At 38.0% G+C, this 15,164-nt stretch overlaps 1 protein-coding gene across 1 annotated transcript; it reads right to left on the bottom strand.

Moving 5' to 3' along the window:
* Nucleotides 1–12,053: 12,053 nt before the first annotated feature.
* Nucleotides 12,054–13,868, bottom strand: LOC128661567 (general transcription factor II-I repeat domain-containing protein 2-like). The gene has a single exon (XM_053715809.1). The coding sequence runs from the start codon at nucleotides 13,866–13,868 to the stop codon at nucleotides 12,054–12,056; it is 1,815 nt and encodes a 604-aa protein (XP_053571784.1).
* Nucleotides 13,869–15,164: the final 1,296 nt, after the last annotated feature.

Below are 15,164 nucleotides of genomic sequence, written 5' to 3'. Positions count from 1 at the left end.
AAATGATGTCATCCAAGATGGCATCCCTTGAATTCTGATTGGCTGATAGGATTCTATCAGCCAATCGGAATTAAGGTAGGAAAAATCCTATTGGCTGATCCAATCAGCCAATAGGATTGAAGTTCAATCCTATTGGCTGATTGGATCAGCCAATAGGATTGAGCTCGCATTCTATTGGCTGTTCCAATCAGCCAATAGAATGCGCACTCAATCCTTTTGACTGATTGGATCAGCCAATAGGATTTTTCCTACCTTAATTCCGATTGGCTGATAGAATCCTATCAGCCAATCGGAATTGAAGGGACGCCATTTTGGATGACGTCATTTAAAGGAATCTTCATTCTTCGTTAGGACGTCGATGGAAGAGGATGGCTCCACGTCGGCTGGATTGAAGATGGATCCACTCTGCTCCGGATGGATGAAGATAGAAGATGCTGCCTGGATGAAGACTTCTGCCGCTTGGAGGACCTTTTCTGCCCAGATCGGATGAAGACTTCTGCTCTTCTGGAGGTCCACTTGTGCCCGGCTGGGTGAAGACGGCTCAAGGTAGGGAAATCTTCAGGGGGGTAGTGTTAGGTTTTTTTAAGGGGGGATTGAGTGGGTTTTAGAGTAGGGTTGGGTGTGTGGGTGGTGGGTTTTTAATGTTGGGGGGTATTGTATTTTTTTTACAGGTGAAAAAGCTGATTACTTTGGGGCAATGCCCCGCAAAAGGCCCTTTTAAGGGCTATTTGTAATTTAGTGTAGGGTAGGGAATTTTATTATTTTGGGGGGCTTTTTTATTGTATTAGGGGGATTAGATTAGGTGTAATTAGTTTAAAATTCTTGTAATTCTTTTTTTTCCCCTGTAATTTAGTGTTTGTTTGTTTTTGTAATTTAGTCTATTTAATTTAATTGTAATTAATTGTAGGTAGTTTAGGTAATTAGTTTAATTATAGTGTAGAGTTAGGTGTAATTGTAACTTAGGTTAATATTTATTTTACAGGTATATTTGTCTATATTTTAACTAGGAAGTTATTAAATAGTTAATAACTATTTAATAACTATTCTACCTAGTTAAAATAAATACAAATTTGCCTGTAAAATAAATATAAATCCTAAGCTAGCTACAATGTAACTATTAGTTATATTGTAGCTAGCTTAGGGTTTATTTTATAGATAAGTATTTAGTTTTAAATATGATTCATTTATTTAATGATGGTAAATTTATTTCGTTTAATTTAAATTATATTTAGGTTAGAGGGGTGTAAGGGTTTAGGGTTAGACTTAGGTTTAGGGGTTAATAAATTTATAATAGTGGTGGCGACGTTGGCGTCGGCAGATTAGGGGTTAATAAATTTAATATAGTTGCGGCGACGTTGGGGGGGCAGATTAGGGGTTAATAAATATAATGTAGGTGTCGGCGATGTTGGGGGCAGTAGATTAGGGGTTCATAGGGATAATGTAGGTGGCGGCGGGGGCCGGAGCGGCAGATTAGGGGTTAATAATATAATGTAGGTGTCAGCGATAGCTGAGGCGGCAGCTAATGGGTTAATAAGTGTAATATTAGGGGTGTTTAGACTCGGGGTTCATGTTAGCTCATAAAGCTCTTAACTCCTGGCTTTTTGCTGCTGCTGGAGTCTTGTCGTTAGAGTTCTAACGCTCACTTCAGCCAAGACTCTAAATACCAGCGTTAGAAAGATCCCAGTGAAAAGATAGGATACTCAATTGACGTAAGGGGATCTGCGGTATGGAAAAGTCGCGGCTGCAAAGTAAGCGTTAGACCCTTTCCTGACTGACTCTAAATACCAGCGGGCGGCCAAAACCAGCGCTAGGAGCCCCTAACGCTGGTTTTGACGGCTAACGCAGAACTCTAAATCTAGCGGTCAGTTTGGCATATTTGATGATATTTATACACCACCTCTTTTCCAACATTTTTTTTTTGCCCTTATTAGATTAAAAGTTCAGCATGTTTTAAGCATTGCCTCATTTTAACATGCTTGCTAAATCTTTAATTCACTCTGTATGTCAGCTGTTGTTTTCATACTAAGGGGTTAAATATTGCAGCTATTGCCGACCCTCTCCTGGCAAGACTTCTACCGCATTTAAAAGTCAGTAGTTAAGAGTTTTATGGGCTAATGCCGGAACATAAAACTCTTAACTAAAGTGCTAAAAAGTACACTAACACTCATAAACTACCTATTAACCCCTAAACCGAGCCCTCCCGAACATCTCAAAAACTCTAATAAATTATTTAACCCCTAATCTGCCGATAGGACATCGCCGCCACTTTAATAAATATATTAACCTCTAAACCGCCGCACTCCCGCCTCGCAAACACTAGTTAAATTTTATTAACCCCTAATCTGCCATCCCTAACATCGCCGACACCTACTTACATTTATTAATCCCTAATCTGCCACCCCCAACGTCCCTGCTACTATATTAAAGGTATTAACCAGTAAACCTAAGTCTAAACCTAACCCCCCCAATTTAAATATAATTTAAATAATCTAAATAAAATTACTACAATTAAATAAATTAATCCTATTTAAAACTAAATACTTACCTATAAAATAAACCCTAAGATAGCTACATATACATTTGTCTATATTTTAACTAGGAAGTTATTAAATAGTTAATAACTATTTAATAACTATTCTACCTAGTTAAAATAAATACAAAGTTGCCTATAAAATAAATATAAATCCTAAGCTAGCTACAATGTAACTATTAGTTATATTGTAGCTAGCTTAGGGTTTATTTTATAGATGAGTTTTTAGTTTTAAATATGATTCATTTATTTAATGATGGTAAATTTATTTAGTTTAATTTAAATTATATTTAGGTTAGAGGGTGTAAGGGTTTAGGGTTAGACTTAGGTTTAGGGGTTAATAAATTTATAATAGTGGCGGCGACGTTGGCATCAGCAGATTAGGGGTTAATAAATTTAATATAGTTGCGGCGACATTGGGGGGCAGATTAGGGGTTAATAAATATAATATAGGTGTCGGCGATGTTGGTGGCAGTAGATTAGGGGTTCATAGGTATAATGTAGGTGGCGGCGGTGTCCGGAGCGGCAGATTAGAGGTTAATAATATAATGTAGGTGTCAGCGATAGCGGGGGCGGCAGATAAGGGGTTAATAAGTGTAATATTAGGGGTGTTTAGACTCGGGGTTCATGTTAGGGTGTTAGGTGCAGACATAAAATTCCTTTCCCCATAGGAAACCATGGGGCTGCGTTAGGAACTGAACGCTGCTTTTTTGCAGGTGTTAGGTTTTTTCAGCCAACTCAGCCCCATTGTTTCCTATGGGGAAATCGTGCATGAGCACGTTTAGCCAGCTCACCGCTGACTTAAGCGACGCTGGTATTGAGGTGAGATGTGGAGCTAAATTTTGCTCTACGCTAACCTTTTTGTGGCTAACGCCAGGTTTAAAAAACCTGTAATACCAGCGTTGTCTTAAGGGAGCGGTGGGAAAAAAAAGGCTTGTTAGCAACGCAAGCCTTACCGACAAAAACTCGTAATCTAGCCGCATCTCTTTTATATGGTTAAAAACCCCGTAAGGACATGCACATTACAGGAATATACACTCTCTCCGGATGGATTCATGCTTTTATGTGGTTTAAGCCAATTTCTGACCCTACCATCTGAATGTCACAGCTGAAATCGAGACTCATCAGACCAGGCAACCTTTTTCCAATGTTCCATTGTCCAATTTTGAGCAATCAGTGCAAATTGTAGCCTCAGTTTCCTATTCTTAGCTGACAGTCTGCCCATTCTTTCTGACCTCTGACATCAACAAGGCATTTTCGTCCACACAACTGTGGTTCACTGGATATTTTCTCTTTTTCGGACCATTCTCTGTAAACTCTAGAGATGGTTGTGCTTGAAAATCCCAGTAGATCAGCAGTTTTTGAAATATTTAGACCAGCCAGTCTGGTACCAACAACCATGTCACGTTCAAAGTCACTCAAATCCCCTTTCTTCCCCATTCTGATGCCCAGTTCGAACTTCAGCAAGTTGTCTTCACCACGTCTAGATGTCTAAATGCATTGAGTTGCTGCCATGTGATTGATTAGCGATTTGTGTTACCAAGCAATTAAACAGGTGCACCTAATAAAGTGGCCGGTGAGTGTACTTCAGCATGTAAAACAAATCCCACTAAATCGGTGAACAAAATTACCGTCTAATGTCCCTTTAATAAGAAAATTGCATTATGCATAAGCAGCACTATATAATTTGATGATGCTTTACAAATAAATAATAATAAATAATAATCGGCTAGATTACGAGTTTTGCGTTATAAGTTAAAAAAACAGTGTTATGGGTTATAATGCTGCTTTTTCACTACCGCTGCTATTACGAGTCTTGTAGGTACAGCTGTCCCGCACACTATTTTGGCCGTACCGCAAATTAACTTACGCAATTTGCGTAAAGTCTTTTTTCAATGGGACTTCCATAGCGCCGGTATTACAAGCTTTTTTTTGGAGGCCAAAAAGTGAGCGGTATAGCCTATCCCGCAAGATTCGTAACGCAATCTAAAGTCAGTAGTTATGAGTTTTACACTACAAAACTGTAACATAAAACTCATAACTAAAGTGCTAAAAAGTACACTAACAACCATAAACTACCTATTAACCCCTAAACCGAGGCCCTCCCACATTGCAAACACTAAAATAAAATTATTAACCCCTAATCTGCCACTCCCGACATCGCCACCACTATAATAAACATATTAGCCCTTAAACTGCCTCATTCCTGCATTGTAAACATTAGTTAAATATTATTAGCACCTAATCTGCTGTCCCTAACATCACTGCCACCTACCTACATTTATTAACCCCTAATCTGCCACCCCCAACGTCGCCGCCACTATACTAAATTTAACCCCTAACCCTAAGTCTAACCCTAACACCCCCTAACTTAAATATAATTAAAATAAATCTAAATAAAAATTACTATCATTACCTAAATAATTCCTATTTAAAACTAAATACTTACCTATAAAATAAACCCTAAACTAGCTACACTATAACTAATAGTTACATTGTAGTTACATTGTAGCTAGCTTAGGGTTTATTTTTATTTACAGGCAAGTTTGTATTTATTTTAACTAGGTAGAATAGTTACTAAATAGTTATTAACTATTTACTAACTAAAATAAATAAACATTTACCTGTAAAATAAAACCTAACCTGAGTTACACTAACACCTAACCTTTCACTACAATTAAATAAATTACATAAATTAAATGCCCCATTGCCCCAAAGAAATCCACTCTTTTATCTGTGAAACCCCTAATCTGCTTAAGCAGCGCTGGTATTGGAGTGCGGTATGGAGCTCAATTTTGCTCTACGCTCACTTCTTGCCTAATAACGACGGGTTTAGGAAAACCTGTAATACCAGCGCTGTAGGTAAGTGAGCTGTGACAATAACGTGCAAGTTAGCACCGCACCCCTCACAACGCAAATCTAGCTAAATGCTAATAATAGAAAAAGTAATATCAATATAAAATGTAGCTATATTGGAAGAATTTGAGGTGCCAGTAAGAAAAACTCCAGCGAAACCAGGATTTAAGTGTATGCATAACTACAAGTGACCAGAATAACTAAAAAGAAAGCAGCCAGCAGTTTATTATCAGAAGAAATGAGTGTGAGATTTTAAAAGGCCAATTTAAATGTATTATGTAGGCATTTGCTAAGGGAATTGCAGTAACTATCACACAATCAAAGAAACTATGAGAAATACAGGAATGAGGGCCTTTTTTAAAATGCATTTTTACATTTCATTCCGCTAAATCAGGCAGTTTAATAACATTTTCAGTCATATGCAGACTCCTCAAAATGTACATCTTCTAAATGTCTGGTGTGATATGAAATTTATAAAAATATTTTTCTACAAATATTATGCTATTTTTACAGAAAATAGTGATCAGAGAGCAACGTCAGTGTTTTTTTTTTAAAGTTATTATAACATACATTTTTTTAATACAAAGTAGGCAACAACCAACAAACACTGAAGCGCACAACTTAGTCAATGCAGAAATATTGATAGACCTTGACATTAAGGGGTAGATTTACTAAAGGTCGAGCGGACATGATTCGTTGTAGAGAATCATGTCCGCTTGACCTTGCTAAATGCCGACAGCATACTCTTTCAGCATTTATCATTGTACAAGCATTTCTAGGGAAATGCTTATGCAATTCCGTCCCCTGTTCACCGGTGGGTTTATCAATCATCCCTATCGGATCAGGATGATTTCAGTCTGCCACCTAAAAAGGTGGCGGAGAAGTTAAGGAGCAGCGTTCTTATGACCGCCGCTTCTTAACTTCCGTTTCAGGCGAGCCTGAAATGATGGGCGTAGAAAGCAGCATCCGCTGCTTAATAAATCTACCCATAATCTACCCATAACTGTAATCTTTTGCTGTTCCTCTCATTGAGAGACTTGGCTTTGTCGCTAGACTAATAACCCTGTGTGCTATTTAAAAGAATAGTCTTACTACTAATCTAAAAATTTGTACAAAAAGGTAAGATAAGCAGCGTTTAAACTGTACTTAAAGTACTAGAAAGCTAAGGTTATACATTGACGGTTCTAAACAAGTATTACAACAATAGCTAATTTAAATATAACATTTATTTAGATTATATATTAAAAACATAAAACATAAAATGGTTACGCATAAAAAGACAATTGGTCTAATGCTGTATGCACATATATAAGCGCAATTAAACTAACATATACAAACTATCGGCTTGATTACGAGTTTTGCGGTAAGAGGGGTGCGTTGCTAACTTGCACTTTATTCTCACCGCTCACTTACCTACAACGCTGGTATTACAGGTTTTTATAAACCTGGCATTAACAGGCAAGAAGTGAGCGTAGAGCAAAATTGTGCTCCATACCGCACTCCAATACCAGCACTGCTTAAGTCAGCGGTGAGCTGGTTATACGTGCTTGTGCACGATTTCCCCATAGACATCAATGGGGAGAGCCGGCTGAGAAAAAGCCTAACACCTGCAAAAAAGCAGTGTTTAGCTCAGTAACGCAGCCCCATTGATTCCTATGGGGAAACAAAATTTATGTTTACACCTAACACCCTAACATGAACCCCGAGTCTAAACACTCCTAATCTTACACTTATTAACCCCTAATCTGCAACCCCGACATCGCCGACACCTACATTATACTTATTAACCCCTAATCTGCTGCCCCCAACATCGCCGACACCTACATTATATTTAAATTATTAACCCCTAATCTTTCTCCCCCAATGTCGCCGCAACCTACCTACATTTATTAACCCCTATTCTGCCGCCCCCAACTTTCGCCGCCACTATTCTAAATTTATTAACCCCTAAACCTAAGTCTAACCCTAACACCCCCTAACTTAAATATAATTTAAATAAATCTAAATACAAATTCCTATCATTACCTAAATAATTCCTATTTAAAACTAAATACTTACCTATAAAATAAACCCTGAGATAGCTACAATATAACTAGAAGTTACATTGTAGCTAGCTAAGGGTTTATTTTTATTTTACAGGTAAGTTTGTATTTCTTTTAACTTTTAACTAGGTAGAATAGTTACTAAATAGTTATTAACCTGTAGAATAAAATTACCTGTAGAATAAAATTACCTGTAGAATAAAACCTAACCTAAGTTACACTAACACCTAACACTACACTACAATTAAATAAATTACCTAAATTAAATACAATTAAATAAATTAAATACAATTAGCTAAATTACAAAAACAAACAAACACTAAATTACACAAAATAAAAAACAAATTACAAGATATTTAAACTAATTACACCTAATCTAATAGCCCTATCAAAATAAAAAAGCCCCCCCAAAATGAAAAAAAAAACCCTAGCCTAAACTAAACTACCAATAGCCCTTAAAAGGGCCTTTTGCAGGGCATTGCCCCAAAGAAATCAGCTCTTTTACCTGAAAAAAAAAAATACAAACAACCCCCCAACAGTAAAACCCACCACCCACACAACCAACCCCCCAAATAAAACCCTAACTAAAAAAACCTAAGCTCCCCATTGCCCTGAAAATGGCATTTATATGGGCATTGCCCTTAAAAGGGCATTTAGCTCTATTGCGGACCAAAGCCAAAACATAAAAACAAAACCCACCCAATAAACCCTTAAAAAACCTAACACTAACCCCCTGAAGATCCACTTACAGTTTTGAGGATCTGACATCCATCTTCAACGAAGCCGGGAGAAGTCCTCATCGAAGCATCAAGAAGTCCTCAACAAAGCCGGGAGAAGTCTTCATCCAAGCCGGAAGAATTGGTCCTCCAGACGGGCAGAAGTCTTCATCCAGACGGCATCTTCTATCTTCATCCATCCGGCGCGGAGCAGCTCCATCTTCAAGACATCCGATGAGGAACAGCCAATAGAATGTGAGCTCAATTCTATTGGCTGACTGGATCAGCCAATAGGATTGAAGTTTAATCCTATTGGCTGATTGCATCAGCCAATAGGATTTTTTCAACCTTAATTCCGATTGGCTGATAGAATTCTATCAGCCAATCAGAATCTAAGGGACGCCATCTTGGATGACGTCATTTAAAGGAACCTTCATTCGTCGTTAGTCGTTGGAAAGAAGAGGATGCTCCGCGTCGGATGTCTTGAAGATGGACCCGCTCCACGCCGGATGGATAAAGATAGAAGATGCCGTCTGGATGAAGACTTCTGCCCGTCTGGAGGACCACTTCTCCCGGCTTGGATGAAGACTTCTCCCGGCATCGTTGACGACTTCTTGCCGCTTCAATGAGGACTTCTCCTGGCTTCGTTGAGGATGGATGTCGGATCTTCAAAACTGTAAGTGGATCTTCAGGGGGTTAGTGTTAGGTTTTTTTTAAGGGTTTATTGGGTGGGTTTTATTTTTAGGCTAGGGCTTTGGGACGCAATAGAGCTAAATGCCCTTTTAAGGGCAATGCCCATCCAAATGCCCTTTTCAGGTCAATGGGGAGCTTAGGGTTTTTTAGTTAGGGTTTTATTTGGGGCGGTTGATGGTGTGGGTGGTGGGTTTTACTGTTGGGGGATTGTTTGTATTTTTTTTCCAGGTAAAAGAGCTGATTTCTTTGGGGTAATGCCCCGCAAAAGACCCTTTTAAGGGCTATTGGTAGTTTTGTTTAGGCTAGGGTTTTTTTTATTTGGGGGGGCTTTTTTATTTTGATAGGGCTATTAGATTAGGTGTAATTAGTTTAAATATCTTGTAATTTGTTTTTTATTTTGTGTAATTTAGTGGGGTTTTTTGTTTGTAATTTAGCTAATTGTATTTAATTTATTTAATTGTATTTAATTTAGGTAATTTATTTAATTGTAGTGTAGTGTTAGGTGTTAGTGTAAGGCATGTTAGGTTTTATTTTACAGGTAAATTTGTATTTATTTTAGCTAGGTAGCTAGTAAATAGTTAACAACTATTTACTAACTAGTCCACCTAGTTAAAATAAATACAAACTTGCCTGTAAAATAAAAATAAACCCTAAGCTAGCTACAATGTAACTATTAGTTATATTGTAGCTAGCTTAGGGTTTATTTTACAGGTAAGTATTTAGTTTTAAATAGGAATAATTTAGGTAATGATAGTAATTTTATTTAGATTTATTTTAATTATATTTAAGTTAGGGGGTGTTAGGGTTAGGGTTAGACTTAGGTTTAGGGGTTAATAAATTTAGAATTGTGGCGGCGACGTTGGGGGTGGCAGATTAGGGGTTAATAAATGTAGGAAGGTTGCGGCAAAATTGGGGGAGGGAGATTAGGGGTTAATAAATATAATGTAGGTGGCGGCGATGTCCGGAGTGGCAGATTAGGGGTTAATAAGTATAATGTAGGTGTCGGCGATGTAAGGGGCATCAGATTAGGGGTTAATAATAATTAACTAGTGTTTGCGAGGTGGGAGTGTGGCGGTTTAGGGGTTAATATGTTTATTCTAGCGGCGGCAATGTCCGGAGCGGCAGATTAGGGGTTAATAATTTTATTTTAGTGTTTGTGATGCGGGAGGGCCTCGGTTTAGGGGTTAATAGGTAGTTTATGGGTGCTAGTGTACTTTTTAGCACTTTAGTTATGAGTTTTATGCTACAGCTTTGTAGTGTAAAACTCATGACTACTGACTGACTATAGAATGCGTTACCAATCTTGACAGGATAGGGTGTACCTCTCACTTTTTGGCCTTAAAAAAAAAGCTTGTAATATCGGCGCAATGGAAGTCCCATTAAAAAAAGACTATACGCAAATTGCGTAAGTTGATTTGCGGTAAGGCCAAAAAAGTGTGCGGTGCCCCTAATTCTGCAAGACTCGTAATACCAGCGGTAGTGAAAAAGCAGCGTTATAACCTGATAACGCTGCTTTTTCACTTTACCGCAAAACTCGTAATCTAGCCGTATAAGAGGACGTCTCCTCTTAATAATATTGGTCAGAGCTCTATGTTAACACCACCTTCCACACAGCTGTGTCTGAATATTCAATACCCCCTTTCGACAGTTAAAATTATATACTACTGTGGGTTTAAATCGCTTGATAAATATAATCCACCAGAGATTGTGTTGATACAAAGTTCACTTGTTGTTACATAAATTTGTTGCGGTATTCACACAAGTAAATGTATAGTGGGGATACTTTACCAGTCCCTTTGCCATTTCAGTATAGAGCTGTTGTACAAATTAGCTGATACGTTTGCGGTCTGTCCTTGGACCGTTAGGCCTCCGATCTCACCTCTGACCTCTTGGATGTGACTGTGTCACGATTGAAATGAAGGTATTGCAAATCTTACCATGTAGGTCTCACAAAGGTGGCAGATGTTGCAGGGCTATCGGTTCTTCTCACTCTCACTTTTAGTATGTGTCATTCCGCTGTAAACATTTGTTTCCGTGGTCTCCTTCTGTGGTCTTTTCCTTACTCTGCGCAGAGTGTTAACTTTCACTGAAAAAAGACTGCTTGGATTCTTTCAATAATGCTTGTACTTATTTTAGACCCTTGAATAAACGTCAACGCGTTTCACCTGTATTTAGGCTTTATCAAGACTGCTATCCAAGGGAACATTAACTGGATTTAAATACCCCACCCTGAGTTTTCATTTGTCTAAATTCCTCCAATTGCTTCTTTCAAATTTAAGGTGGTATTATTTCCTCCATTATTTAAGGCGGTATTGAATTGATGGTTTCTATTCTTAATAGTTGTTTGTAAGTTCTATGTTGGTTTTCTTAAAGGTGGATTTGCACTATTATTTCCTTATGGATTAGCACATTTAAATCATAACAGGAATAACAAAAATAGATGTATTCGAAAATTCTTTCTACATCGTACATTATGCTTAAAAACCTTTTATTGGGTAAGTTGTATATACCTTTTATTCAAAATATTACTTGAGTGTACTGCTAGTGGATATTTTGTGAACTAAAAGTTTACGTTTGTATATAATGATCCTCATTTTTTTAAATAGATCCGGTATGAGTGTACATTAGAATTGTATTAATTAAATATTTTAACCATATTGTAATATTTTAAATAAAACTCAAAAATAAGTATCCAAAATAGATATACATAGTGCAGGTGATTACCATTTGCTATAGAGATCTTTCAGTGTTTAAAGGGACTAACCTAAATATTTATATTTATACTTGAGTGAGAAGTTAGGTTCCTTAATTCCTAGATTAGTCAAACACTATGTAGTCAATCTCAATATTGGCTCTCAGTCTAATATAAATGGGCTAAGTCAAATTCATCAGGGGCCACATCAGCAGTTTGGTCACCCTCAAAGGGCCTCAAATGGCCGGTTGTATAGGACTATGTGTCCACTCTTTATTATCATAATAAATTATTGTCACTGCATTCAATTATTACTGTTTTTTCTAATAATGTGTAAGTAATAACTAGCTCTGAAAGCAGAAACATAGTCAGAATAATGGCAAGTAGATATTCAAATGTACAATAATTGTACAATTTATTGAAAAATTATTTTTGGTAACAGACAGTAATTTTTTTTTAAACATACAAATATTGCCAAACACTGTTTATTACACATATGGCAAACACAAGGCATTAACTTTTTTTTAACTTTTCTGACTAGATGGCTGACATCGTTTTCCTGAGGTCAGTGCATCGATGTCTGGCGTTAGGTCTTGTGCTGTAGCATTCCGCAAAACAGCATGGAGGTTATCATCAGTGATGCGTGATCTGTGCTTGGTCTTGTTCAGATTCATGACTGAAAACATCTGTTCACATAGATAGGTGCTCCCAAACATGGACAGAACACGTGCAGCTTGAAGTCGGAGCTGTGGCATCAAAGCAGGGGGGAGGAGACGGTAAAAGTCGTCGACTGTCGCATCCTGGAACTTCGCTTTCAGGCTGCTGTTGCTATGAAGTTCTATTAATTCCATTTGAAGGTGATGTGGTGCACTGTCAACATCGATGTTGAAGGGATTGGCAAAGCTGGTAAAGGTTAAGTTTTGTTCTTTAAAGTCAGAAAAGCGTCGATTGAATTCATCAATCAGCCGATTCACTTTAGTACCCAATCGAGCACATGAAAAAGTACCTGGGAATGACGTTGAGATGCTCTGGCAGATAGGAAAGTGGGCAATACTGTCTTTTTCAAGCTGTGACTTCCATAGGCGCAGTTTCTCCTGGAAAGCTGTTATTGCCTCATACATTGAGGTTATGACTTGTTTGCGGCCCTGCAGCCTCAGATTCAGTTGGGCGAGATGCTCTGTTATGTCACACAACATGGCAAAATCGCACAGCCAGTTTGGATCTGACAGTTCTGACAAGGGCTTCCCTTTACTTTGCATAAAAAGAGTAATTTCTTCCAAAAGCTCAAAAAATCTCTTGAGAACGGTGCTCCTACTCAGCCACCTTACTTCTGAATGGTATGGCACATCTGTATGTTCCATGCCCACTTCCTTCAAAAATTGTTGGAACTGACGATGATTCAGACCCCGTGCACGCAGAAAATTCACTGTTTTCGTGACTGTGGACATTATGTTATCCAGTTGCAGAACCTTGCCACACAGAGCTTCTTGGTGGATAATGCAGTGATAAGTTATCAGCGGCGTGTGGCAATTACTTTGTTTCATTTTCTCTTTTAACAGTCCAACCAAGCCATTTCTCTCTCCACACATTGCTGGAGCGCCATCAGTAGTAAGTCCCACCAACTTTTCCCAAGGTAATTTCATTTTATTTATGGATTCATCCACTGCATTGAAGATGTCCCTCCCAGTTGTTGTCCCATACATGGCGACCACATCCAAGAGCTCCTTACTGACAGACAAGTCTTCCTTCACACCTCTTACAAAAATAACTAGATGAGCTGTATCAGTATTGTCAGTGCTTTCATCAACAGCTAATGAAAATGCCAGATAACTGCATGCCTCTTCAGCCAACTTTCTTTTAAGATTACAGGCTAGGTCCCTGACTCGGTCTGTGATGGTGTTTCTTGACAAGCTGACATTGTTAAAAGCCTGTCTCTGCTCAGGGCACACCTGTTCACATACCTTCAGCATACACTGCTTTACAAATGCACCTTCTGAAAAGCACTTTGAAGCTCGCGCAATTTCTTCAGCCACAAGATAGCTGGCTTTCACTGCTGCATCATTTTTTGCTGTCATTTTTGCAAAAACATTCCGTTGAGAATGCAGGCTACCTTTTAATTCTTGGACCTTTTGTTGCTTTTCCTGGTGGCTAAGGTTAGGAAATTTGGCTCCATGTTTGGTCTCAAAGTGCCGGCGTAAATTGTATTCCTTCATCACTGCCACTGCCTCATAGCAAATAAGACATACCGGCTTGTCTCCATTAATCACAAACATGTATTCACTTTCCCATCTCTGCTGAAATTGCCTTCCCTCTGCATCAACTTTTCTTTTCTTGGACATTTTTGGGTTATTTGATAGTAGTTTATGGTCCCTATACCACTGTAAATTGACACGGAAGTGGTCAGTATATCCAAAGTTTACCGCTCAGACTTTTAAGCAGAATAATAAGCAGACCCCCCTAATAAGCAGACCCCCCTCCCACATACATCACATACATTCCCAGTGGCGTATTTAGGTTTTGTGCTGCCCTAGGCAATCAAAATTCTGCTGCCCCCCCCCACCCCTTTGTTTTTAGGCTGTTTTTCAGCCACAATAATTTTTGGTCATGGTAATGTGACTTTTTTAAGATTAGGACACAAGGAAGGAACAATTATTTCTAATGTTGTTAAAGTTCACAACTTTTTCACATTCACACACATATGTACGCACACACACAAAACATACATTCACACATTTACACACATATATATGATACAGGGGGGGCATATGGGGGCCAGACATTGTGCAGGGGGGCATGGGGGGCAGATATTAATGCAGGGTTAGCACTAAGGGTCAAAATATTATGAAGGGGGGATGGGGGCTATATATTATATGCTGGGTGACACATGGGGGCTATATATTATGTAGGGGGGACATAGAATGCCTATCTCAATGCTATTAGCAAATAATCTGCCACTCAGCTGTTATTTTATTTGTTATATCTGCTGGTAGAGATATTTTTCAGTAAAGCTTCTTAATTTTTTAATTACCCTGGCTATAGCAAATGATCTGCCACTGTTATATACAGTTTATTTGTTATGATCTATCTGTTGGTTCTGTAAGTACAGATATGTTGTAGTAAAGCTTCAGAAGGGTACTGCATCTCTGTACTTACAGAACCAACAGATAATAACAAATAAACTCAAATGTATATATTATAACAGTGGCAGATCATTTGCTAATATCAGCCAGGGTAATTAAAAAATTAAGAAGCTTAACTTTACTGAAAAATATCTCTACCAGCAGATATAACAAATAAACTGCATGTGGCAGATCATTTGCTAAAAAAATCAGCCAGGGTAATTAAAAAATTAAGAAGCTTTTACTATTTTTTAATTACCCCTCAGATTTGCGAATCTACCTGCTGCCTGGTTGACAATGTTACAGTTACTTTATAATAATAAAATTTGTCATTTTATTACCAGCATTTTTTCCTAGCATAACAGACTGTGCCTGACAAATAAAACTTACTTAAGAATAAGTCACAAAAATGGATATTTTTTTAAAATAATTCTGATTTCATGGTTTAGCAGCCAGAGTGCCTAAAACTTTTTATTGCAGCTGAGCCTGAGAGCACAGGTTCATATGCGCAGCAGG

The sequence above is a fragment of the Bombina bombina genome, chromosome 5 (assembly GCF_027579735.1).
Source record: "Bombina bombina isolate aBomBom1 chromosome 5, aBomBom1.pri, whole genome shotgun sequence".
Taxonomy (NCBI): domain Eukaryota; kingdom Metazoa; phylum Chordata; class Amphibia; order Anura; family Bombinatoridae; genus Bombina; species Bombina bombina.
The sequence above is the reverse complement of the archived record's forward strand: the minus strand, read 5'-3'. Positions and strand labels throughout refer to the sequence as shown.

What these genes read in the sequence shown, in the direction of transcription:
- LOC128661567 (XM_053715809.1), bottom strand. Translation starts at nt 13,868, where the DNA reads ATGTCCAAGAAAAGAAAAGTTGATGCAGAGGGAAGGCAATTTCAGCAG.